The sequence below is a fragment of the Amblyraja radiata genome, chromosome 8 (genome assembly GCF_010909765.2).
Source record: "Amblyraja radiata isolate CabotCenter1 chromosome 8, sAmbRad1.1.pri, whole genome shotgun sequence".
In the NCBI taxonomy this organism is placed as follows: Eukaryota; Metazoa; Chordata; class Chondrichthyes; order Rajiformes; family Rajidae; genus Amblyraja; species Amblyraja radiata.
The window spans coordinates 5,008,607-5,036,359 of NC_045963.1; the positions used below are offsets into that span (position 1 = coordinate 5,008,607).

Below are 27,753 nucleotides of genomic sequence, written 5' to 3' on the forward strand. Positions count from 1 at the left end.
GGAGGATGAGAGAAATCAGGAGGGGGGAGATGGGATAGGGCCTCTACCCCCCCTCACCGCTGCTGCCCCGCACCCTCTCTACCACCCCTTCCCTCTACCCTCCCTCTCTACCCCCTCCCGCCCAGCGAACCACCCGAGCGGACGACCACGCGAGACGACCGCACCGCTGACGATCCCATGACACTCCCCACCCGCAAAGAGAGACGCCACCCCCCTGAACCACCGCACAGACCCCCCTCCCTCAGAAACCAACGAAAGAGAGACCACAGAAAACTAGCATCCTGAATACGGCCTCTCAAACACGATCGACCCACTGCACACCGGAAAAACCGCTTCACCACACAACCCCCTCTACCCCTCCTCTCACCCTCCCCTCCCTCTCTACCCCTCCCTCTCTACCCCCCCTCTCTACCCCCCTCCCTCTCTACCCCCTCCCTCTCTGCCCTCACCATCTCTACCACCCTCCCCTCCATCTCTCCCCCCATCCCTTTCCCCCTCCACTCCCCTCCCTCTCTAACCACCTCCCGCTCTAGGGAGGTGGTGAGTATTGGGACCTAGGGTGAGGGTGTGGAATATTGCATTCGGGGACCACCACTCCCCACCCCCCCTATGATGCCATGCCCCCCCCCCCCCCCCCCCCGCGTTGGGGGACGGGACCCACTTGGTCTAGTATATATATATATGTATGTGTGTGTGTGTGTGTGTGTGTGTGTGTGTGTGTGTGTGTGTGTATATACATACATACATATACATTACTTCTCGATACATATATATGCATATACATACATACATACACATACATGCGTATCGAGAAGTAATACATACACACATGTATGTATAGATATATATTAAACTAGACCAAGTGCAGACCCGTTGGGTCTGTTCCCCCAACGTGCGGTTGTGGGGGAGGAGGCGGCATGCAGCGTCACACACACTAACTATCCCCCCGCACTCACGCTAATTACCCCCCTTGATATTATATTAATATTATTAATTTGCTCCTTTTACCCCATAACCACCCTATCCACTGACGCATAGCCCCCAACTTGCAGTCACATCTAGAGAGGGAGGGGAGGGGGGGGGGGGCGGGGTTAGAGAGTGAGGGCAGAGAGAGAAGGGGCAGAGACAGAGAGAGAGACAGAGACACAGAGAGGGGCAAGAGGGATGGGGGTGGAGAGGAGGAGAAGAGGGATGTGTGTGAGGGGGGAAAGGTGGGGGAGGAGGGGAGGAGGAGAGAGAGAGGGTGAGAGTGGGCGAGAGAGAGGGGGTGCTTGTGAGGGGGAGAGGTGGGGAGCAGGGAGGGGAGGGAGTGGGGAGGGTGGAGGGAAGAGGGTAGGGGGTGTGGAGGGGAGGGAGGGGGGTTTTTTAGGGGAGGGAGGGAGGTGGGGGAGGGGAGGAGGGGAGAGAGAGAGAGGGGGGGAGAGAGGGGGGAGAGAGGGGGGGGGGAGAGGGGGGGGAGGGGGGAGAGGGTGTGATGAGAGGGGGCGGTGAGGTGAGGGGGAGGGGGAGAGGGGGGAGCAGGAAGGGGGTAGGGGTGTGTGGATGGGGAGGGGGGTTAGGGGAGGGATGGTGGGGGAGGGGATGGAGGGGAGGAGAGGGAGAAAAAGAGGGAGAGAGAGAGAGAGAGAGGGGGGGAGGGGGGGGAGAGGGGGGTGAGGGGGGGGGGAGAGGGGGGTGAGAGGAGGGGTGGGAGAGGGGGGAGGAGGAGAGTGGGGGAGGGAGGAGAGGGGGGAAGGGAGAAGAGGGGGGAGATGGGGGGAGAGGGGGGGAGGGGGGGGAGGAGAGCGGGGGGGAGGAGAGAGGGGAGGGGAGAGAGAGGGGAGGAGAGAGGGGGGAGAGGGGGGGGGGGAGAGGGGGGGGGAGAGAGAGAGGGTGCCTTTTTACTCAACCCAAACCACCAAACACCATTTGCAGGGCAGTGCTTTTTCCTCAAACTAACATATTTTCATTTTCAAACCACATTATGGGTACTCACAGCTGTGGAGACATTTATTCAGTGTCATTCAGAGCTCTGATTGAGGCACACCACTTGCAGAGACTGATTGAGGCACACCACTTCCTGGTTTTATAGTCCCTCCCCCTCCCTCCAGCAGGGGCAGCAGAGAGAATGGGGAATTTTGTAAAAACATTAATATCTCTGTCATTTCTAATCGACGGGAAAAATCCTCGGCACACATGCGGCGGAGGGGGGCTCTGAGCAAGGTGGCCAAAAATGACGGCCATAGGTGGCGGCGTTCTCTTGGAAATCGCAGCACAGATCGCCAAAACCGGTCAAGAGTTTTAGTAATATAGATAGATGAAAAGGTCTAATTTCTGAAATATCCAAATAAGATTTTACTGTTTGTAACTGTGTTGGGTATAAATTATAAGACTCTGCTTCTTGTGTCCAAGTTCCCGCCATGATATTAAGTGCGTGCTGTTGGTTGCTCCAATATTTATTGCTTACAACTGGATTTGAATTGACAAAGGAAGGAACATTTTAGACAGCACTGGCCACATTTGAACAGCTGAACGCAATGCTATGGCCTACACTATGCAAAGAGTTCTCCATACCACTTGAAGGAAAGATCATCTAACTGAAACATTCAAATCTTTTTCTCACTCGACTGATGCTGTGTGAGCTACTGAATACTTTGGGGTGGTGTAAAACAACCTCCACTTTGAAATGAGACTATTTATTTCATTCTAGAACAATTGTGTCCTTCTGACCCACAATAAAGTAAACTAGTACAAACTTCTGAAGTGGGAGCTTCCATCATTCCCTTTCAGACCCAAAAGATTAGGTGTCATATGCACAATATCAATAACAAATACATTTTTGTTTAAATGTAGGTTAGAGATACAGCGCAGAAGCATGGCATTTGGCCCACCAAGTCCACACCGACCAGCGATCCCCACACATTAACACTATCCTAGAAATATGAGGGTCAATTTTACATTTATACCAAGCCAATTAACCTACAAACCTGTACATCTTTGGAGTGTGGGAGGAAAGCAAAGATCTCGGCGAAAACCCACTCTGGTCACGGGGAGAACGTACAAAACTCCGTACAGACAGCACCTGTAGTCAGGATCGAAACCATGTCTCTGGTGCTGTAAGGCAGCAACTCTACCGCTGCGCCACTGTGCCGTCCAATATTGTGAAGGTGACAACCTTAATTTGTACCTCCACAGGACAAATGTTTCAGGTACATAGGATAGACCTCTATGCAGGAGCATTTATCAAATTGATTCGCGATCATCTTCAGGATAAAATGAGTGCATGAATGTTGCCTTTAATATTGAACATCTAGTATTTGATTTAGTGTCTTTAAAAAGCCCAATTTCTAAAATACATGTCCATTGGCAGCAGCATCTGACCTTGGAGACCTTTCTTGTCAGTCCACACATTTGAGATTTCTAGCTTATTTTTCTCTCCCCGCCCTTTGTTGACCTGGCTATTTAGCTATTGGTTCCATATCTCTAGTTCCCCTCCCCCCATGACTCTCAGTCTGGAGAAGGGTCTCAACACGAAACGTCACGCATTCACTCTCTCCAGAGTTGCTGCCAGTCCCGCTGAGTAAGGGCCCGTCCCACCACACGCAATTTTTTCGGCGACTTGCCGGCACCTGTCATAGTCGCAGCAGGTTGCCGAAAATTTTCAACAGGCGTCACCCCGCCCAAAGAGTCGTACCTTGTTCTGGTCACCGCTATATTTTCAACATGTTGAACATTTTCGGCAGCCTGCTGCGCCGATGATGGGTGCCGGCAGGTTGCCGGAAAAATCACGTAAGTGGGACAGGGCTTTAACCCCAGCATTTTGTGCCCATCTTCGGTGTAAACTAGCATCTACTGTCCCTTCCTACACATTATAAATCTACTGTTATTTGTAACCATGTTGCAATATTTAGATTTGACTAAGGACCTTATCTAAAGCTGCAGAATGGCTCTTTCCAATCATGCCTCTAACATGCATATCAATATAATATCAAGTGCCATTCACATTCCCATGAATTCCCATGAATTCCCGTTCACATTCCCAACGATTAACTTTCTGATACATGAAAATGCTGGAGAAACAGCGAGTGAGGCAGCATCTGTGGAGCGAAGGACGAGGTGACGTGTCGGGTCGAGGCCCTTCTTCTGAAGAAGCACCTATTCCTTCGCTCCATAGATGCTGCCACACCTGCTGAGTTTCTCCAGCATTTTTGTCTACCTTCGATTTTTCCAGCATCTGCAGTTCCTTCATAAACCTTCTGAAATATATTCGCTTCTGGTTCACATAATTATTACCTTCTTCATCACATTCGATTTTTCCGACAGGACTCCAAACAGGGTAACCATTTTCATCCAATCTCGCCACACTGCCCGTGGGACATTCTGGAACTTCAGTTACCAGTACGGTTGTTAACTCAGTTGTGGTCGGCACTGGTGTGGTGGTTGTGGTCGGCCGTGGTGTGGTGGTTGTGGTCGGCCGTGGTGTGGTGGTTGTGGTCGGCTCTGGTGTGGTGGTTGTTCTTGGCACAACCGTTGTTTCCAGTTGCCGGACAAATCCAATGACCGGTTTACCTCCAACTGACAAAATTGGCTTATCCATTGGGCCATCTAAAGGCTTACCATCTCGCCCATGTCCAAACAGAGCCAAGCCATCTGGACTCAAGATTGGGGTTCCTTCCTGATCTGCAACAGCGGACAAAGAGTATGCTTTTCATTTTAATACAAGACCTTGATTTGCTACATATCATAATATTTTTACAGTCCACCACTGATTTGCCAGCACACGTGGTTCCAGAGTCTTTGGGGATTATCCGTTTTGCTGGACCAACAGAGGTCATGCCCTCCGAGAGGAGTCCAACGGTACCAGGATGGTCCGCCTAGGCCACCAAGGGGGCTGTGATAAGGGCCTGTCCCACTTGGACGACCTAATCCACGAGTTTAGAAGAGCCTAGACGAGTTGAAGAAAATGTCAAGGTCGTGTTGACTCGCCGGAGTAGAAGACCTCCTACGACCACCTACGACGATGTCTACGACCTCCTGCGACTATGTCTACGACCTCCTACAACATTTATTCCTCTCGACCTCAGTCTTCCACACCTAAGACCAACTACGACTAGCTAGGAGTGGAAAATGATCACATGATAAAATGATGTCATGTTTGCATTCTTTTTCTTGGGCCAGTTACCGACCTACAACCACCCACGACTACCCACGACTATCTACGACTACCATCACGACCTACTACGACCTACCTACGAGTAAAAAGTATCAATTTTTTTCATGCCGACCTTTTTTTTACTCGTGGACGTTTTTTATCAGGCTGGAAAAAACGCCGCGACCTACTTGAGGCCACGAGTGCGCGGAGACTACTCACGAGCATGAGGAAGAGTTACGAAGACCTCCTATGGCCTCGTGGCGACCATGCTACGAGTATGAGTCAGGGGGAAACTTGGAAAAGGTCGCCAATTAGGTCATGAAAGTGGGACAGGGGCTATACCTGGCCGCAAAGTCGGCTATGGGAACGGATCTACCGGCTCCGGCTGGCTGGCGTTCCAGAGCCCCGGCAGCAGCGGGAAAATTCAATCCACTGATCGGCGCAGAAATCCCAATGAGGTCGAGATCTGCCGCCTTACCCGGCCTAGGCGAGACACTTTCGGCAGGACTTCTGGGGAGCATTTCAAGTACATGCTAGCAATTTGATCCGCATTAAAAGACCACCAGTTGCGGGAAAAATCAGTGGTGGACCTATACGTAAAACTTCCAATATCTCAATGTTGAATAGACCTGATGCTCAATCTTCTGATGTGAGGAGTTATTTTTCAAGAAAAATAACCTAAATCTAACACAATTGCATAAAAACATGCAAGCAGCAAATAGCATAATTCCACTGCAAGGTTCATCAGCAAGCTTTCGTTACTTGCCTTCTGCATTAACATACTAAACAACAAGTGGCAATTAAACATCGAATTTCGATTTGCAAGGCGGAATTTTTCCAGTGAAATTGCACAAACCTAATATCGTACGCCCATCTGATCCCAACTGTATCCGGAGCGGATTTCCCGCCGTATCTTGGAGCACTTGTCCTTCAGGATTCATCAGTATTCCCTGATCAAGGTCCACAATCTGTTTCAAAGTTATCAACCAATTAGTCACAGAGGCAGCCTTTGCCTAATGAGAATATGCTTTTATATATTTATTATCATCCCTTATATTTGACAGATCATCGGTGACCTGATATTTGCAAACTCAATTGAGCGTGTAATACTTAACCCATTTAGTGTCTTGAGGGCCCATGATGACTCTGCGTCCTGTTGTTTTTTCACTATCGTGTTTGTTGGATGAAACTTTATTCCCTCTTTCAGCTGTCAAGTTTGGTCTCCTATTTTTCCCTGTGACATATATCAAGTATGATATAGTTTTAATATCATGTGCATTCTATGTTTGTTCATAGCAGTCATAAGAATTGTATTTATTTTATCAAAGAAAGCATATCAACCACCTCTCCCTGTTACATTAGACACTCGTTGTGTGCTGAGCCCGGACATGCAACGGAACCACCTCAACAAAAGCAACCTTTCCAGGTTTACCTGCATTGAACTCATCCTTTGAGTTATGGTGAAGGAGCAACAGAAGTGAGCTTTCAACTCCTCAAGTCATTCAATTAGGTCGCAGCTGATCTGTGTATTAGCACCATCTACCAGTCAGTAATCCTTCCTAACTTGACCTCGGAAAAGTCCATCAAACTCAATGTTGAAAATGTCAATCTACCATTTTGGAGTTGAGTTCCAGATTTTCATGACTTTGCACGATTCCCTGCAGTGTGATCCGCAAATCCGCAAATGACGTCCGCAATCTGGCCTGATGACAGGAGTTAAAATCCCACCATGGCCGGAGAATTATGGAAATCCATATAGCTACAGCTTTCAACAAGGCTCCGCATGGCTTGCTACTCTGGCAGTGAGATCCCATGGGATCCAAGGAGAGATAGCTGCATGGATAGAAAATTGGCTTCATGGCAGGAAGCAGAGGGTGATGATAGAAAGTTGCTTTTTGGACTGGAGGCCTGTGACTAGTGGTGGGCCTCAGAGGTCAGTGCTGGGCCCATTGCTGTTTGTCATCTATATCAATGATTTGGATCACAACATACATGGCATGGTTAGCAATTTTGCAGATGACACTAAAGTGTGTGGTGTTGTAGATAGTGAAGATGGTTGTCAATAATTGCAGCATGATCTTGATCAGTTGGTCAGGTGGGCTGGGGAATGGTTGATGGAATTTAATACAGAGAAATGTGAGGTGTTACATTTTGGGATGTCTAACATGGGCAGAACCTACACAGTGAACGGCAGGTGGGGAGTGTTGCAGAGCAGAGGGATCTAAGAATGCAGATACGTAGTTCGTGGAGACTGCCACCACAGGTAGATAGGGTGGTCAAAAAGGCTTTTGGCACATTGGCCATCATCAGTCAGAGTATTGAGTATAGAAGTTGGGAGGTCATGTTGCAGTTGTACAAGATGTTGGTGAGGCCGCATTTAGAGCGTTGTGTTCAGTTCTGGGCACCATGTTATAAGAAAGATGTTGTCAAGCTGGAAAGGCTTGACAAGAGAAGATTCATGAGGATGTTGCCAGGACTCGAGGGCCTGAACTATATGGAGAGGTTGAGCAGGCTAGAAATCTATTCCTTGGAGCGCAGGAGGATGAGGGGTGATCTTATAGAGATTAAGAGAGGAATAGATCAGGTAGACACACAGAGTGTCTTGCCCAGAGTAGGGCAACCAAGAACCAGAGGATATAGTTTTAAAGTGAGGGAGGAAAGATTTAATAGGAACCAGAGGGGTAGTTTTTTCACACAAAGGGTGGTGGATGTATGGAACGAGCTGCCTGAGGAGATAGTGAACGGAGATACTATAACAACTTTTAAGGACCAATTAGACAGGTACATGAATAGGTTCGGTTTAGAGAGATATGGGCCAAACGCAGGCAGGTGGGACTAATGTAGATGGGACATGTTGGCCGGTGTGGGCAAGTTGGGCTGAAAGGCCTGTTTCCACGCTGTATGACTGTGTGACTCAGCGAATAAACTCCAAACCAATGCTTCTCATGTAAACTGTTGTTTCTAGTCTGGCATCAGACACACTCAGAACGTGGCCGACTCTGCCCTCTGGAAGGGCTCGGCAATTCCAGTTGGAGAATAAATGCTGAGCTTGCGTGTGAGATCCACTTCCTGTCACAAACCGAAGGAAACCTTGCATCTCAGTGGAATGCTAAGAGCAGCTAGACGACTTTACCCCAGCAGTATTCACAGTAGACAAACCAGATGTTCTATCAAAAGATGGGAACCTGCAAACAAGAGAAACCTTCCCATTTCCAACGTTCAACTGTGAATTACCAGTGGCAATCAGGACCAAAGGCTTCCAAAGCTGGAGACTGTGACTTTAGGTTACACAGTTGATGGGCACCCAATAAGATAATAAGGTCATGAGTGATTGGAGTAGAATTAGACCATTCGGCCCATCAAGTCTATTCCGCCATTCAATCATGGCTGATCTCTCTCTTCTTCCTAACCCCATTCTCCTGGCTTCTCCCCATAACCTCTGATGCCTGTACTAATCAAGAATCTATCTATCTCTGCCTTCAAAATATCCACTGATGGCCTCCATATCCTTTTGTGGCAAATAATTCCACAGATTCACTACCCTCTGCCTAAAGAAATCTCATCTCCTTCCTAAAAGAATGTCCTTAATGCAAAATGTGCAGTTCTGGGCACCTAGCTATAAGAAGGATGTCCCTAGGTTATATAAGGTGCAAAAGAGATTCACCAGGACATTAGCTAGGCTTGCGTTGTGAGGAAGAGCTTGCATAGGCTGAGACTTTTTACTTTGGAGTGTGGAAGCCTAAGATGTGACCTTGCTGAGATGTAGATGATCACAAGGGACAGAAATCAACTGAGTGCTCACAGTCTGTTGTCAAGGTACAGGATTCTCGAACACCAGGGCATAACTTAAGGTGGATGCAGAGTGTTTGCAGAGGGCCCTCAGAAGTAATTTCTTCACTCAGAGGATAGTTCTTATCTGGAATGAGTTACTTGGGGAAGTGATAGAAGCAGGTGCAATTATGACTTTCATAAGATAGTTGGGCAGATGTATGGATAGGAAAGGTTTAGATGGTTTTCAGTCAATTGCACGCACATGGGACTAGCCCAAAACACCAATTTGGTCGACATTGGGCTGAAGGTCCTCTTTCCGCACAGTATAGTTCTAGGACTCTGACCCCAAGATGTTACCTATCTCCACATCATCCCTGAAGAGTCTTACTCTCCTTTTTAAGCTGCGCTTCCTTTTTCTGGACTGTTCCAAAAGTCATGTTTATTTTCCCTTGCAAGGCGTTTAATCAATTTAATTATTTTAATTGGATGTTGTCAACACTTGGGAAAGTGAGTGGATTAATACACCGTTTTTCAGGAGCTCACAGAGACAAATGCATGGTGATTCTATCAGGACATGGAGCTGCTGTCAATACAATGCAGAGTGTCGCTGTTGTGGTCCGCAGAAGCCTATCTCCCTAGAGTCATAGAGTCATAGACACAGCATGAAAACAGGCCCTTCGGCCCAACTTGCACACACCGACCAACATGTCCCATTTACATTAGTATGGAATTTGTGTCCTGCACAGCTAAATGGTTATTTCAGAAAACGCGACTCCTGGGTCCTGACACCCCAAGAACAAAAATATCAGTGGGATCACCTGTTATTCTTCAAACTCAAGAAGCTGCCTCAAGTCATACAACAAAACTGCTACTTCAGACACAAACACAGTTGTGCCTTTGCTGCATTCCCTCAATTTCTAGTTTGTCATTCTTTCAGACCAGGGACCTCAGATTTGACTCAAATCTGGTCTCAACAGAGTTCTATATAGACAATAGACAATAGGTGCAGGAGTAGGCCATTTGGCCCTTCGAGCCAGCACCTCCATTCAATGTGATCATGGCTGATCATTCCCAATCAGTACCCCGTTCCTGCCTTCTCCCCATATCCCCTGACTCCGCTATCTTTCAGAGCCCTATCTAGGTCTCTCTTGAAAGTATCCAGAGAACCTGCCTCCACTGCCCTCTGAGGCAGAGAATTTCACAGACTCACAACTCTTTGTGAGAAAAAGTGTTTCCTTGTCTCCGTTCTAAATGGCTCACCCCTTATTCTTAAACCCTGGTTCTGGAGTCCCCCAACATCGGGAACATGTTTCCTGCCTCTAGCGTGTCCAAACCCTTAACAATCTCATATGTTGCAATAAGATATCCTCTCATCCTTCTAAACTCCAGAGTGTACCAGCCGCTCCATTCTCTCAGCATATGACAGTCCCGCCATCCCTGGAATTAACCTTGTAAACCTACGCTGCACTCCCTCAATACGTCCTTCCTCAAATTAGGGGACCAAACTGCACACAATACTCCAGGTGTGGTCTCACTAGGGCCCTGTACAACTGCAGAAGGACCTCTTTGCTCCTATACTCGACTCCTCTTGTTATAAAGGCCAACATGCCATTCACTTTCTTCACTGCCTGCTGTACCTGCATGCTTACATTCATAGACTGATGAACAAGGACCCCCCTGCTGTACCTCCCCTTTTCCCAACTTGACACCATTCACTGCCTTCCTATACAGGAACAAGTCCTCTTTATTATCATATTCAAATTCTTGCATTTAAGGAGACCATATTATTTGCTTTGCCAATTGTTTTCTACACTGATTTATATACAAAGGTTCCCATATCTCACTGAACACCAGCAGCTTTCAATTTACAAGATATTTCAACTTTTTAATCTTCCACCAAATTATATAATCTCTCATTTTCCCTTTCTATATCCCACTTGTCATGCCCGTCCCTTTACATTAGGATTTATAGAGTCATAGAATGATACAGCGTGGAAACAGGCCCTCCAACCCCACTTGCCCACACCGGCCACCATGTCCCAGCTACACTAGTCCCACCTGCCTGCATTTGGTCCATATCCCTCCAAACCTGTCCTGTCCATGTGCCTGTCTAACTGTTTCTTAAATATTGGCATAGTCTCTGCCTCAACTTCCTCCTCCGGCAGCTTGTTCCATACCTCCACCACCCTTCATGTGAAAAAGTTACCTATCAGATTCCTATTAAATCTTTTCCCCTTCACCTTGAACCTATGTCCTCTGGTCCTCGATTCACCTATTTTGGCACGAGACTACCCAATCTATTCCTCAGAATTTAGAAATACTAAAGCCATAATTTCTGCAGGTTTCCTTTTATCTATTCTACTGGATACAACTAGAAAGACAATTAGAACATAGAGTATTGCAAAGCACAGGAACAGGCCGCATGTGCTAAACACGATGCCAAGATCTAATTATATATCCCTGTACATAATCCATATCACTCCAATCCCATCCATCTGCCTATCCAAAAGTATCTTAAATGCCACTATCCTACCTGCCACTGTAAATAACTCATTCTAAGCTCCTCCCAGTCTAGTTTCAGTCAATAAAATACTGAATCAAGCACTTGAGGAACTAAACTTTATTTTGGATAACACAACAATAATTCCCTATACAATATCTAACCTCCGCGCGTTCAATCCTCGCATCTGCCTGACCAAGCACTTTAGCCTTGTGCAAGCAGAGACACTCCAAAAGGTCACGCAGTCCCAAGCGCTCTTCCAGAAGATCGACCAAGGACCTTGTAGGGGCTGCCATTTATAGGTCCCTGAACCTTGAGGGGCCGAACCACATGGCGTGGTCTCTTTATAAACCAATTAAACATATTGATAATAACGGTACATAATTGACAGTTCCGTAAACCAATAACATAGTAAGTAATACACTGTATTCTAAAGGAGCTTCTAGAGGGAAGTCAACATAGATGAATATTGCAACATGTGCCTTGGGATTTAGATAACCCAGATAAGACTTAACATTTCAACCAATCAACAACTAACACAGTAAAGCTTTGCAACATTATTTACACTATGTATACCTGGTTTGAATTGATCCAATTAGCTCTATGCATTTCACTCTTCATTGTAGGACTTCTGCAGATGTCGCATTCTTTCTCTGCAACTCTTATCTGGGCGCAGACATACTGGCACCATTCAGCACCTTGTCTCAGTTCTGCAGAGGCACATTTAACTTGACCAAAATGGCCTAGCAGCACATAAGCCCTTACTCAATTTTAATGCCATGGCTGCTCCAATTTAGCCAGGATTAACACCTCTACCACCGTCCCTCACCTTCGGTATAAAATAACTTGCCACGCACATCTCCCTTTAACTTTGCCCCTCTCAGCTTAAAGCTATATCTTACAGTATTGGATTTTTCCACCCTGGGAGAAAGGTTCTGAATATCTATCATGTCTATGCCTTTCATAATTTTATACACTTCTACCAAATCTCCCCACAATGTCCAGCATTCCAGAGTAAACAATCTAAGTCCGTCCAACCTCTTCCTGGTGCTAATGCCCTCTAATCCAGGCATCACAATGATAAACCTCCTCTATCTCATTTCCTGAGCTCCCACATCCTTCCTGTAATGGGACAACCAGAATTGCATGCAATACTCCAAATGCAGCCTGAACAAAATGCCGTGAAGCTGCATCGTGGCTTACTAACTCTTATATTCAATGCCATGACCAACGGGGACAAGCATACCATATGCCTTCTTTACCATTCCATCTATTAGTGTTGTCTCTGTCATGGAGTTATAGTCTTGGACCTCAACGGTGGAACAGGCGGAGGACGATGGCTGACCTTAGTGGAGTGTCACAACGGCTGGGAAGGCGGATGAAGGCTGCAGCAGAAAAGGGTCTCCGGTCGTCCTGGACTCCATGCCACTAGATCCTGACTCAGATCTGTCAAGGACCATGGGATGGCTGTCTGTGCACCAGTCTCCCCACGTTAAACAAAGTCACGCACAGGCGTTCTCCATATAAGGAATAGCACCCAGGTCAGACATGACCGAAGGGGGCCTAAGAAGTCTTGGACCCTAAGATTCCTCTGTACATCACTGCTGTTAAGGGTCATGCCATTAATTGTATATTTTTCCCTTACCTGTGACCTCCCAAAATGCAAAACCTCACACCTGCTCTGATTAAACTCCATCTGCCATTTCTCTGCTCATTTCTGTAGCTGAGCTATATCCCACTGCATACTTTTAACAGCCTCCTCACAGTCTGCACTCCCATCAACTTGGTGTAATCTGCAAATTTAGTAACCAACCCGTCTACATGTACATCCAGGTCAGGTATATATGTTTCACAAACAGCAGAGGTCCCAGCACAGCTCCCTGTGGAACTCCACTGGTCACAGACCTCCAGCTTGAATATTGTTCTTCCACCACAACCCTGTCTCCGATCTCTAAGCCAATTCTGAACCACTGTTAGTCCTGTGTATCTTAATGCATATAATTCCATGCTGACTGTCCTTAATTGACTTGCTCTCTTCCAAATGGGAGTAAATTCTACCCTGAAGCCCCAGTAGCTGCCCCACCAGTCATGTGAGGCTCACCAGCCTATCTTGGCTGGATTCCCTCGACCTCCTTTCTTAAACATAGAAACATAGGAAACAGGTGCAGGAGGAGGCCATTCGGCCCTTCGAGCCAGCACCGCCATTCATTGTGATCATGGCTGATCATCCCCAATCAATAACCCGTGCCTGCCTTCTCCCCATATCCCTTGCTTCCACTAATAGAAACATAGAAAAAATCTAATACCAGGAGTGGGGTTCGAACCCACGCGGACGTATGTCCATTGGATCTTAAGTCCAACGCCTTAACCACTCGTGCGAGATTATAAAGATTCAAGGGAACAACATTAGCTACTTTCCAGTCCTACGGGGCCTCCCCTGTGGCTCGAGAAGATGCATAGGTCTTCATCAAGGGTCCTACAAACTCCTCTCTTGCCTCTCTCAATAACATGGGATAGAATAGATCCCATCAGGTCCTGGGGATTTAACCACCTTCCTGTTCTTCAAGAGCCGCAACATCTCCTCTTTTTAATCTCAAATTATTCTTGCATATTAGCATCTCTCAAATTCCCCTTGCGTATTACGATTAGATTTGTTGAGCATGATTTCCTTTTCAGAGTCCGTCTAACCTCAAGAACTAACAGATTTGCCATACATGACCTTCCGTTCATCCCTTCTCATATCCACATGGACTCTGCCTAATCATATATTCATTTTCCAACTGTCCTTAAAAAAAACATTTCCAGCATTTCCTTTAATATTCAATGTTAGCGCAATAGCTCTTCATTTTCCCGTTTCCTTCTCCCTTTGTTAAATAGTTAAGGTTCTAATTTCCAATCTGTGGGAATTATTCTGGAACCAATGCAATTTAAAGATAACAAGCTGTGACCTCCATTGCTTCCACCTTGAAAACCCTTGAATTTGGGGCATCAGGTCCTAGGGATTTATTGCTTCTCAGTCTCAAATGTCTGCAATGCATTGATTTTTCACTCATGCTCATTAAATTCACCCCTTCACTGTTCTGTACCATTATTTCTCATTGTCCTTTCTTCCCCAATCGCCCACATCTTATCCATATACAACTGTTGTTATTCCAATCCTGACAATGATCATTGACTTGAAGCATCAACAGCTTCTCCCTCTGTTGATGCGGTCTGATCCATTTGGCATTTCCAAAGGCCCCTTGTATTAATTTGTAAACACTTACATTGATCTGGGCCGGCCTTTCCAAACTGCCGAAACCTTCCAGCACGCCCAAAATCTCTAATATCACTTGATCTTGAAGGAGACCGTGTTCGTGGCCCAGTGATTCGCTGTTGATTTGAAGCTGCAGGAGATGGGAGTTGCAGATGTGATGTGGAATGATGCGGTGAGGATGGAGCGAGGGGAGGAATCGATTGTCGTCTTCCTGTTCTTTTGGACCCGGACGGAAGTGAAGATAACCGTTGTCTGAAGTGTCTCGTAGATGACGATGAAGGGACAAACTGATATACTGAGGGAGTAACTGGTTGTGCCGGAGGAATCGTTGTAGTTTTCCCATTGGGAACTGAAGAGGAATGGGTTGGTTGAACCAAGCGAGAACGTCCCTGTGAAGTGGAAGATAACGATGATGATGAAGAGGGATATCTCAATTGTACAGAAGAAGAAGATGCTCTACTTTTACCATCAGGTCTTCCAGCATAAGTTAGCGGGGAGGCAGAAAAGCGATTTCTTGACAAAACTGAGCGTGAGCCTTCTGACGACACTGAAGCGGAGGAACGGACTGGTGAAGAAGGTTGGGACTGGGAGGATGCCCGAGAGGAAAATGGTTTCTTCTCAGTCCCAGATGACAGCTTGATGCTGGGGAAATTAGAAACCAATGGTGAAAATTGACCTGAATTTCCTGAAGACAACTTGGTTAAAGAAGATGGAAAACGTTGCGAGGAACTGCTGGAGGCGGTTGGTTTTAATTCAGAAGCAGAATTAGAAGTTGCTGAGGAAACTGGCTTTTTATCCGGATCAGGACTAACTTTTCTTTTAGGTGGAGATGGCCACGTCAAGGAGATTGTGGGTGCTTTTGTGCGAAATGGACGTGAATTTGAGCCTGTTCTAGATATTGGCTGTCTTGAAGTAGCATCAGGAACAAAGACCGACTTGGGTGATTGAAGTTTTGAGGATTGCCTGTGCAGCATGGAATTATGATAAGATTGCTTCAAGTCAGTTAAACTGGGAGTCTCCCCTTTTTTGTTTTGCTTGTCTTCCTCCTCAACACTTAACTCTTCAATGTTTTCCTCTGAATACCCAGAAGATCTGGAAGGGGAATAAGAAGATGTGGTCTGAAGATCGGACTCATCACGACTTGGCTGTTTTGCTTCAGTTCGAATCAGAGCAGGTGAAAAGCCAGAAACATTTGGACTTTTCGGACTTGCTTTAGAATTTGATACTCTTAGCCGAAGTGGACTTACATTGGGTGGGGATACAGAGGAAATAGTCCTTACTCTGCTTAACATTTGACTGTTTCTTCTCAGGTTTGCTGCTGAATATTTTAATGGTACTGAGGGGGTTGATGGAGGGATTAATGAGGAAGCCAAATGCATGTTTTGTGCTATTTCAGTATCAGAAACAGATGACAGTGAAGATAATTCAGAATCAGGAAGGGTATCCGAAGATTTTCTGATGGGTTTCGTAACGGATGAAGAAGGCATTTTGGAGAAGGATTTGGAATCTGAAGAAGTCTCGGATGTGAGAGAAATATGAAATTTGCGTTGGTTCCGACGAGACGAAGTTGCAGCAATGTTGTCAGCTACCAGGAGAAGCAGAGGGAAACGGTTAGTGGAAATACAATATTTCTATAAAACAAAACACATGCACATGTAGTTTCAATAAAAGAACCTGGTTAATTTTGCAAGTGTGTAATATCTCTAAGTGTGAAACTGTCATTAAATCAAGAAATCACAGAATTCTTTAAACACTAAAATGCTAAACAAGCATTTAAATTGAGGCAGATGGAAATACTTGTCCCACTTAGGTGACCTTTTAGGCGACTGCCGGAAGCTAGCCAGGGTGTCGCCTGTATGGTCGTGAGTCGTCTCCTCAGTCGTCCAAAGAATCGTAGCGTTTTTCTGGTCGCCGCTGGATTTTGAAATGTTCAAAACTTTTCGGTGACAGTCGGCGACCGTGGGCTTTTGTCGTAGCTTGACTTCTCCTGACGTAGGTGCTGTCGTAGGTTGTCGCCAGTATATCGTAGCTTGTCCCCGGTGATGACTTCGGTGAATTCCATTGTCATAGTCGCCGGCAGTCGCCTAAAAAGTCGCCTAGTGGGACAGGCCCTTAATGCAGCAAGTAAAAGATGTATAAAGTACAACTAATGTTGCATGGAACAGTTCATCTAAATCACTTTACAGAATTCTTCTTCTTTTTTTGTTTAAACAAACGATTCAATCATCGATATGGTCAATGATTTATTTGTAAATTTCAGGATGCGCCTCTGAGCAAACTGGACTACAGCCTCCCAAAATTTCGAATGAATTTACGACCAATATGTATTCCATTCCAACTCAATACATGTTTGCCTTAACAAGCTTGACTATTATGGACACGGCACCAGACAACAATTGAGATTGTTATATTAACCAGCTGGACCTCTTTTCATAGATTAAACCCTCCAATTTTCTTAATCCATTCAACATTTACACATGTTGAATGATTTACTGTATACCCGACTATTTCTAATGGTGATATATAATGAATGTTGAATCAGCACCCCTTTAAAAGTTTAGTTTATAGATACAGACTGGTTTCATTTAGGGATACAGAAACAGACCCTTCGGCCCATCGAGTCCGTGCCGACCAGCGATCCCCGCACATTAACACTACCCTACACACACTAGGGCCAGTTTTACATGTTACACTTTTTACCAAGTCAATTAACCTACAAACCTGTACGTCTTTGGAGTGTGGGAGGAAACCTAAGATCTCGGAGAAAACCCACGCAGGTCACGGGGAGAACGTATAAACTCCGTACTGACAGCACCGGTAGTCAGGATCGAACCTGGGTCTCTGGCGCTGTAAGGCAGGAGCTCTACCGCTACACCACCGTGCTGCCCAAAAGCTGGTCCAAATACAAGAAATACAGAACTGTTGTAGGCCATACGCTCCTCAAACATGCTTTATTTAATCGCCTGAACTCCATATCCTCCAATTCTTGAGTGAACAAAAATTTAGTGATGTACAGTAGATCTTAAATATACTCAACAATGACCATCCACAGTCCTGAGACAAGAAATACCATATGTTTTACAAAACACTTTGCTAAGATGTTTCGTCAGATGGACCTAAATGGCCACCTCCTTTTCCTGAGACTATGTCCTCTGGCTGCAGACTCTCCAATGTGAGGAACAGCCTCTTATATTTAACTTGTTAATCCCTCTCATATTCTATGGTTCAATGAGATCATCTCCCATTCCTTTAAATTCCAAAGAGCATAATCAAATCTTTTTCACTCTCATCCCAGCTCAATGAGGTGAGATGAGCTTTATACAAGGAGTTTCTGCACATAGCCCAATAATGCTAGAAGCATCAGTCATTTCATTACTAGCACTCATGATAACTGTGGGCGGACAGGACGTCGAAGGATGAGAAGCCGAAGCCAAGAAGCCGAAGCCAAGATGCCGAACCTACATCACGCTGAAAATCCAAGATACCGAACGGGCACAACGCCGAAAGGACACGATGGCGAACGGACACGACGCAGAAAGGACATGACGCCGAAAGGACACGAACCAGAAAGGACATGACGTTGTCCTCGACTTCTTGGCTTCGGCTTCTCAATCTTCGGCGTCCCATCCTGGTACCATGATAACACCCTTTCAATTTACCCGCTTACTTTCATTAAAAATATTTGTACTTATGTCACATCTAAAAGATGCAAAATATAACAATGTCACAGGCTGAAATTTGTCATTCATCTCTGAAAAATCCAATCACGTTATCTCTCAAATTCTTTTCCAAATGAAACATCCAAAATTCAAAACCCTTACATTTTAATTTATAATATCTAACATCCAATTTTTAAAAATATTTTATCCCTTTGATTTTTTTTAACAATGCAACAAAATGCCAGCCTGTTACAGATTACTTTGCTCTGCACACATATTTACAACAGAATGTAGCCGCTGTGAAACACAACAAATGTTTCAAATTGCACAGGAATTCTAGACAATGCAATAGGATAGAAAATCTATTTCATTTCTTACCACGCTGTGGTTGTCATGCTTATGTTTGTAATTAAACTAAATATCCGGCATAATAAAACAATTGCATGTCATTAAAATTAAAGACTGGCTCAGTGAGTCGGATGTTACAAATTAGTACGCGCAGAACACAGTCTATGGGTGGTCATCAGTCAAAAACTCATCCAAATGGTTGTGTGCTGTCCCTTTCAATGAAAGGAGGTTCTTATCTTGAATCATGTGCTGGGCATTTGAAGGTGTTTTGCGTCCTCTACTCTTCCAATTTATTCTGGACAGCTCCTATCCATAAAAATCCAGTCACTGTCTCTCACCACATAACTGGTCCACCCCAGTCCAAGCCAGGTTGTGGCAGAGTGCTGTTCGTGAGAACTGTTTCTGTCCCAAACAGTTCGCAAGTCGGAAATGCCGCCGCAAACTGAGTTCGCGCGCAGAGGAAAATGCCCACAGCCCCTGCTAAATCCATCCCACTGGTCTCCCAATGCTTGTTACCATGTATAGACTGTATGTTTAAGAAAGAACTGCAGATGCCAAAATAATCGAAGGTAGGCAAAAATGCTGGAGAAACTCAGCGGGTGAGGCAGCATCTAAGGAGCAAAGGATTTGTTATAAGTGTAGAACCCTGAGAAGGAGACCCTTTTCTGCTGCAGCCTTCATTCGCCTTCCCAGCCGTTGACACGCTCCACTAAAGTCAGCCATCATCCTCCGCCTGTTCGACCATTGAGGTCTTGGTTGGATTGCTCTTTGTCAGAGACCTCCCCCTCGACCTTACCGCTATGGGTGGCCCTACCAGGAGCATAGCTCCAGACGGCATCGCTCTCAGGATCTCAGGTCCACACAAGCTGCTCCACCACGACAAGGTGACAATCCACTGAGATACTGCCTGACCCGCTGAGTTACTTCAGCTTTGGCAAATGGAGTTTAATTCAGATGCGTGTGAGATGTTGCATTTTGTGACGTCAAACCTGCTCATTCACAGAATGGTAGAGGATTGTAGAGGAGAGGAATCTCAGACCAGAAGTACACAGTCCCTTGAAAGTGGCATCGCAGGTAGATAGGGTGGAGAATTGGCTTTTAGTATATTGGCTCATCAGTCAAGGCATTGAGTATAGAAGTAGGAACTTTATGTTACAGGTGTACAATATAATGGTGAGGGTATAGTTGGACTATTGGGTTCAGCGTTGTTTATCCTGCTATGGAATGATGCTGTTGAACGAAAAAAAGTATCAAGAAGATTTACAAGGATATTACCAGGACCTGAGAGCCTGTGTTATTGGGTAAATCAAAACATTGTTCCTTCGATCATAGAAGGCTAATTAGTCATCTTATAGAGAGTATAAAATGATGAGGGAAATGAATACAGTAAATGCACAGAATCTTTATCCCAGGGTAAAGGAACCAAGAACCAGACAGCATAAGATTAATGTGAGCGGGTAAAGATTTAATAGGAACCTGAGGGCAACGTTTTCCATATAGAGGGTGTGGACCGCCCCGACGCGGGAGGTTCGATCGCCCCGACGCGGGAGCTTCAATCGCCGCCACTGCGATGGTTTGACTGCCCCGACCACGGGAGAATAAAGAGAAGATTAGACTTTATTGCCTTCCATCACAGTGAGGAATGTGGGGAATCCGTTGTGGTGGATGTTTATGTGAACTTTTATGTAGATGTGTGTCTTGTTGCTTTATTTTTAGCATGGCTGTGTGGTAATTCGAATTTCACTGTACCTTAATTGGTACACGTGACAATAAACTGATCTTGAATGTAGCTGACACAGGCACAATAACAACATTAAAAAAAAAGCACTGGGAAGGATCATGGATAGGAAAAGTAGAGAGCCCAAATTCAGGCAAATGGGAATAGCTTGTATTGGACGTCTTGATCGGCGTCGACAAGTTGGGTCAAAGAGCCTGTTTTCAAGCTGTATGAATCCAAAATCCAAATACCGTGTATCTGCCTGCGCTCCTCCACAGCCCAGCAACAAAGAGCAACATCCAAGATGGAGCTCCAAGGCTGCAGAGATTTAACAACAATCCACCAGAGGGTGCCGCACAATTGGCAGCCCCGCCAACAGTCTGTCTGTTTTTCGTCTTTTAAAAAAATCTTTAGTGCGTTTTAAAAGTCTGTGTAAATGTTCTCCGGTTTGTTCTATTTGGGGGTCGGGGGAAACTTATTTTTCAGTTTCTTACCTTGCCAGAGATGCAATTGTTTTCCGGGTCGTATCTCCGGTCGCTCTGCGGCCTACCATCGATGGAGCCGGAGGCTCCTCAGACTGACTTGGGCCACACCGTGGGGCGTGGACCTAACATCGGAGTCGATGGGGGCGATCGAAGCTCCCCGCGTCGGGCGATCGAAGCTCCTGCGTCGGGGCGATCGAACCTCCCGCATCGGGGCGATCCAACATCGGAGTCGATCCCTTGCCTGGGATCGCTCCAACCTGCGGCCTGCGGACTTTACCATCAAGAGCTCGCAGTCTCGGGAGAAGCTAGTTGGGAGCTCCAGCGACGCAGAGGCTCGACCAGCCCCGACACGGGGTCCGATCGTCCGGCGCGGGGGAGCTGACATCCCCCCGATGCAGGAGCTGATCGCCCCGAAGCAGAGGGCCCAAATGCCGCCGTCTACGAGAGTCAAAATCGTCCCGTCAACGGAGGGCTCGAGGGCAGAGATCTTATTTTATTTTTCACAGTGAGGAATGTGGAGGAGTCACTGTGCTGGATGTTTATGTTAAAATGTATTTTGTGTGTTTCGTTGCTTTTAGTATTATTGTGATTGTGATTGACAATTGGTCATGCCGCAAGTGATGTTTGATGATTTTAAGTACATTTTATAAGGTGGAACATTAGCAATAAAAATGCATGTATCAAGCCCGTGCGCGTACTGCTATTCCTGAACTTCTCTTTGCCATTCCATGCATTCCAAGGGCTTGCAGATTTGGCCAACATTGTTAATAAAATCAAAGCAAAAATTCAGCTCATACCATGTGTTATAAATTATGTTTCATAATATATAATAATTATGGATATAAAAAAATACAGAACTGGCCCACAAGTTAATGTTCTAAATTGAGGCAAGGCAGATTTGGATGACATATTTTTCCAAAAGATGATTGGAGTAAGTTGTTTTAAGGGAAAGGAGACATCTGGCAAGTGGGAGGCTTTGAAGAGTGAGATAGCTTTGATAATGTAATTTTACACCTTGGAGTAGAAATTCAACCTCAATGCTCGAAGTGTTTTAGTTTAGTTTGTTTTTCACGTGTAACGAGGTACAGTGAAAGGCTTTTGTTGCGTGTTATCCAGTCAGCAGAAAGACAATACATGATTACAATTGAGCCATTTACAGTATATGATAAGGGAGTGACGTTTAGTGCAAGGTAAATACAGTTTTAAAGCGTTTTAAAGTGTGTGCTGGATGTAATGACATTCAGTTTTGAAAATTGTTTCTTGAATCTAAATGTCAAGCTAATGTACTTAAAAAATGTTGAATTAAATTCCTGCGCTGCCCTGGAATTTATTTTATATTATTTTGTGATTGTCTTTCAGCAGTTAATCCAATGTCGAGAATATCTTCACCAGCAAGGAGTGCTTTGGGGCAGCGGAAATCGGTTTACAGAGCAAACCCAGCGAAACACAGAGTAGCTGGTATGTTTGGTCTGGTTACCATTGTAATTGGAGAGATACGAAGCATTGTCATTCTATAATGACCCTGTCATGGTAGAAGGGATTTGTGCAAGTCATGATGGACACAAAGTGCTGGAGTAACTCAGCGGGACAGGCAACATCTCTGGAGAGAAGGAATTCCTTCCATTCCTTCTGTCCAGAGATGCTGCCTGACCTACTGAGTTAAGGGCCTGTCCCACTTAGGAGATTTAAACAGCAACCTCTGGTGACCTTGCCCGCCACCCAAAGATTCCATGAGATCACCAGAGGTTTTGGTCACTCTCCCTAATGGTCGAAAGTGGTTTCCGCGTGGTCGGGCTTCATTTAGGCTGCTGCTATTTTTTCATCATGATTAAAACCGGCCTCGACTAAAAATAGGTTGCCGTTTAAAAATTTTAGTCGCAGGTCTAGTCGAAGCCAGTTTTCTTCCTCTTCATCTCCTTCCTAAAGGAACATCCTTTAATTCTGAGGCTATGACCTCTAGTCCTAGACTCTCCCACTAGCGGAAACATCCTCTCCACATCCACTCTATCAAAACCTTTCATTACTCTGTACATTTCAATGAGGTCTCCCCCTCATTCTTCTAAACTCCAGCGAGTACAGGCCCAGTGCCGTCATACCCTCATCATACGTTAACCCACTCACTCCTAGGATCATTCTTGTAAACCTCCTCTGGACCCTCTCCAGAGCCAGCACATCCTTCCTCAGATATAGTGCCCAAACATGGTGTCTTTGTCTCCAGGATGGCAGTGGGCTTCTTCCTTCCCGATTCCTTCTTCCGACCAGATTCCTTCCCTCCAGTGAGCAGGTAGTAACCACAAATTGGCGCCTGGAAAGGCTAAAGATATCCGCAAATAATTCTGATCGCTGATCTGCGCAGGTTCTGAGAGTGTGGCTGAAGAATCCATTAGGGCCAACCATTTTCCATGGGTTCAACCAATTTCCATGGGAAGGCCAATCTGATGTGTGAAGATGATGACCATGCACCAGAGGCTGCTGGGATGGGTGATGTCATTCCATTAACAATCCATCCAAAACAAGCAAAGAATGTACTGAGCTCATCGGGGAAGAATGTGCTGTTGCCAGTGATATTGCCCACTTTGTTGTGTGACCCAGTATGGTAGACAAGCCTTGCCACAATTGAACGCATTGCCCAGAGGGCTGGTTGAAGGCAAATACTCACCCAATATTTTAAAAATATTTCAAAGATCTTTTACAATGCCTCTGCAATGTGGAATTCCCTGCCACAGAGGGCAGTGGAGGCCATATCACTGGATGGATTTAAGAGTTAGATAGAGCTCTGGGGGCTAATGGAATCAAGGGATATGGGGAGAAGGCAGGCTTATTGATAGGGGACGATCAGCCATGATCACAATGAATGGCGGTGCTGGCTCGAAGGGCCGAATGGCCTCCTCCTGCACCTATTTTCTATGTTTCTATGTTTCTTTGAAAGTGCACCGGCAAACTGCTGAAAATTGAGATTAGTATAGATAGGTGCTTGATGGCCAGTAATAAACATAGTGGACCAAAGTGCACATTTACACATCATATAACTCTATGACTATGTTCTGACGAGACTAACACTTCTTTTATTTGGATTACTTATCCCTGAACAAGAATAGAATAGTTTCTTTATTGTCATTGTAACATGAACCATGTACAACGAAATTGTAAAATGTCAGCCAGTCAGTGCACCATTCAAACATTTCTAAAAGCTAACGATACATACAAGGTAAAATATTTAAAAAAAGATAAACAACTAAAATAAATATCATGAAAATAGCACGCATAAACACCCAACCCTACATCCTTCTGTCGATTTCACAGTCCCTTAGTATGTATCGCCCCTGCGTTCCTTGGCGGCTATATTTAGTGCCTTTATAGCAGTGGGTGTTTTTAAGTCTGTTTGTCCTTGTCCTTGTAGATCTGTACCGTTTGCCTGACGACAACAGTTCAAACAGGGAGTGTCCGGGGTGGGAAATGTCCTTTATAATACTCTGGGATTTTTTGATGCAGCGGGAACTGTGTAAGTCCTCCAAGGTAGGCAAGGCAAGGCAAGGCAACTTTATTTATATAGCACATTTCATACACGAGGCAGACTCAAAGTGCTTCACATAAAAACATGTCATACAATAAATGAAATAATAAAATGAAATAAAATAGAAGAACTAAAAGAAAAGAAAAGCAAAATTAAAAATGCATTATAAAAAGTGCAAAAGTTAAAAGTGCAATGTAGTTAAGATTTAGCTGAAAGCTAAAGTAAACATAAAAGTTTTCAGTCTTGTTTTAAAAGTGGTCAAAGTTGAGGCAAGTCTTAAATCTTCAGGAAGTTTATTCCAGCTATTTGTTGCATAGTAACTAAATCCTGCTTTCCCATGTAAGGAGAGGGCAGCCGACAATCGTTCCTGCATGTGTTGCTGCATTCAGTAATTCAAAAGATCTGTCCGCTGGTTTCTCAAACAGGGTGGGTGGCACGGTGGCACAGCGGTAGAGTTGCTACCTTACAACGCTAGAGACCCGGGTATGGTCCTGAAAATGGGTGTTGTCTGTACGGAGTTTGCACGTTCTCCCCGTGACCACGTGAGTTTTCTCCGGGTGCTCCGGTTTCCTCCCACATTCCAAAGACGTACAGGTTTGGAGGTTAGGTCTGAAGAAGGATCTCGACCTGAAACGTCACCCACTCCTTCTCTCCAGAGATGCTGCTGCCGGTCCCGCTGAGTTACTCCAGCATTTTGTGCCTACCAAGTTTGTAGGTTAATTGGCTTCTGTATATTGTGAATTGTCTGTAGTGTGCAGGATAGTGCTAGTGCATGGAGGGATCGCTGGTCGGTGCCGACTTGGTGGGGCAAAGAGCCTGTTTCCACACTGTATCTCTAAACTAAACTAAAAAGACTCATTGTGATGCATATCAAATCTACCAGGAAATCGTGTAAAGTCTAGAACGGAAAGCATGCATTCCTTACAATATCTCAGCATACTTCAATATTCACATCAATTTGCAATCTTTCAGAAATATGATAAATTGCTATCTGCTTCCTGTTAATTCCCTCTGAATATTTCTAACAACATATGGATTATTTATACCACTTGAAACACATGTGACTTGTTGATAATCTATCCTTGTTACTTCATCCTTGTAAAGGCCGATTCATGATTCAGAAATAGGCATTTCTTGTGTGTTAGCCAAGCATTTTGGAAACACTGGCTACATCGCCTTCAGCGAAGGCACTAACCAAATAACAAATACATTTATCATCCATGAAGTACTATCTAGCTATTAAAATAATAGGCCAAGTATTTCATAATTAGGACTTGGCCCTAGAGTCTTTAGTGCAACATTAGTTGTGATGAAATAACACAAAGTGTTAGAGTAATTCAGCAGGTCAAGTGGCTGGTTGACAAGGCCTCTGGAGAACATGGCCTGATGATAGGTGCTGTCTGTACGGAGTTTTTACGTTCTCCCTGTGACCACATGGGTTTTCTCTCAAGCCTTTCTTGAGGTCCTCTGAGGGAGGGCGGTATGTATGTATTTATGTATGTATTGTTGATCCATGTACCACTGTTTGTAGCACGTTAGTACCTCCAACACTTTGGTCAACGAGAGTTGTTTTGCAAATGTGCTATAGAAATAAAATTGACTTGACTTGACTTCTCCGGGTGCTCCAGTTACCTCCCACACTCCAAAGACGTACAGGTCTGTGGGTTAATCGGCTTGTGTAAATTGTCGTAAGTGTGTCGGGCAGTGTATGGGGTGGTCACTGGTCGGCGTGGACTCAATCGGCTTAAGATCCCATTTCCACGCTGTATCTGTAAAAGTCTAACGTTTTGGGTCAGGACCCTTCTTCAGACTGATTGTAGGGAGTGTGGAGAGGAGGGGAAGAATGCTGTAAGAGAAGAGAAACAGACAAAGAGAGGCATTCTATACACAGACCATCGCACTAGTTGTGATGGCCTGTGTACAGAAACCAATGGAAGTCCAGTGACACAGGGAAACACAGGAAAAATGAAAAGCTTCATCATAAATAAGTGCAATACTTACACTTTGGCAGAACAACACTGAGGGTCTTGGACTGAGGACCTGGCCCCTTCCGGTTTGCTGCTCGGACTTTGAAAACATAGCGTTCCCCAGGCTGTAGATGATCGATTACTGCTGCCGTAACGTCCGCAGGAAAAGTCACCGTCTTCCCCCCAAATGGTTTGAGAGCTGGGGCATATGAAACGATGTATTCTGAAAACAGTTGAGATATGGTTAAGTAGACAACCGAAAACAATTCTGTTTTTCCGTTTGAGGGACAGAATGACCACAAAGTGCGTCGCTAATGTTTACATATTAGTAGAGTATTAAAATAACAATAAGTCTCTTAGAAGAGACTGGGAATAAGAACTAGCTATAAAAATTTCAAAAGAGAGGTGGGATAAATATTTGCTATTATGTGCATAAATGCTCGATTAACGTAAGACATACTCTAATTCAATTTAAAACGTAACATAGACTATATTACTCAAAAACTAAAATTAGTAAACTTTTTCCTAATGTCTCCCCTATCTGTGATAAATGTCTATCACAAGAAACAACTATAGCGTATTCCTTTGTTTTCTGCATAAAAATCCAAAAACGTTGGAATTAAATTTTTGAAATGTTCACAAAATTATTTAAAATAAAATTGATACCGAATGCAGAACTGATTATTTTTGGAACAATGGAAGGCAACCTTGAACTAACTGCGTCCCAAAAGAACTTGCGGTTTAGTAATGGGAAAAAAAATGGGAAAAAAACTTATACTTAAATTCTGGAAAAACGCCCCAACACCAACAATAACCACCTCCAACGTGACCCTACCACTCGCCACATCTTCCCATCTCCCCCCATGTCTGCCTTCCGCAAAGACCGCTCCCTCCGCAACTCCCTTGTCAATTCTTCCCTTCCCTCCCGTACCACCCCCTCCCCGGGCACTTTCCGTTGCAACCGCAAGAAATGCAACACCTGTCCTTTACCTCCCCCCTCGACTCCATTCAAGGACCCAAGCAGTCGTTCCAGGTGCGACAGAGGTTCACCTGTATCTCCTCCAACCTCATCTACTGCATCCGCTGCTCTAGATGTCAGCTGATCTACATCGGTGAGACTAAGCGGAGGTTGGGCGATCGTTTCGCCGAACACCTCCGCTTGGTCCGCAAGAACCTACCTGACCTCCCTGTGGCTCAGCACTTCAACTCCCCCTCCCATTCCCCGTCTAACCTCTCTGTCCTGGGTCTCCTCCATGGCCAGAGTGAGCAACACCGGAAATTGGAGGAACAGCACCTCATATTCCGCTTGGGACATCTGCAGCCTGCGGGCATGAACATTGAAATCTCCCAATTTTGTTAGCTCTTGCTGTCTCCTCCCCTTCCTCAGCCCTCGGGCTGTCTCCTC

General features: G+C 45.3%; 1 protein-coding gene across 3 annotated transcripts in view; it reads right to left on the minus strand.

The window, feature by feature from the left end:
- The window catches only part of fndc1 (fibronectin type III domain containing 1), a 215,133-nt gene that overhangs the window by 81,176 nt on the left and 106,204 nt on the right, over positions 1-27,753 (minus strand). For all 3 annotated transcript variants that reach the window (XM_033025078.1, XM_033025077.1, XM_033025076.1), the window contains exons 9-13: positions 26,383-26,571; positions 14,669-16,243; positions 6,247-6,365; positions 5,988-6,099; positions 4,273-4,659 (exon numbers count right to left, since the gene is read on the minus strand). In XM_033025078.1, coding sequence (XP_032880969.1) covers positions 4,273-4,659; positions 5,988-6,099; positions 6,247-6,365; positions 14,669-16,243; positions 26,383-26,571 — 2,382 coding nt within the window. The remainder of the gene's footprint in view (positions 1-4,272; positions 4,660-5,987; positions 6,100-6,246; positions 6,366-14,668; positions 16,244-26,382; positions 26,572-27,753) is intronic.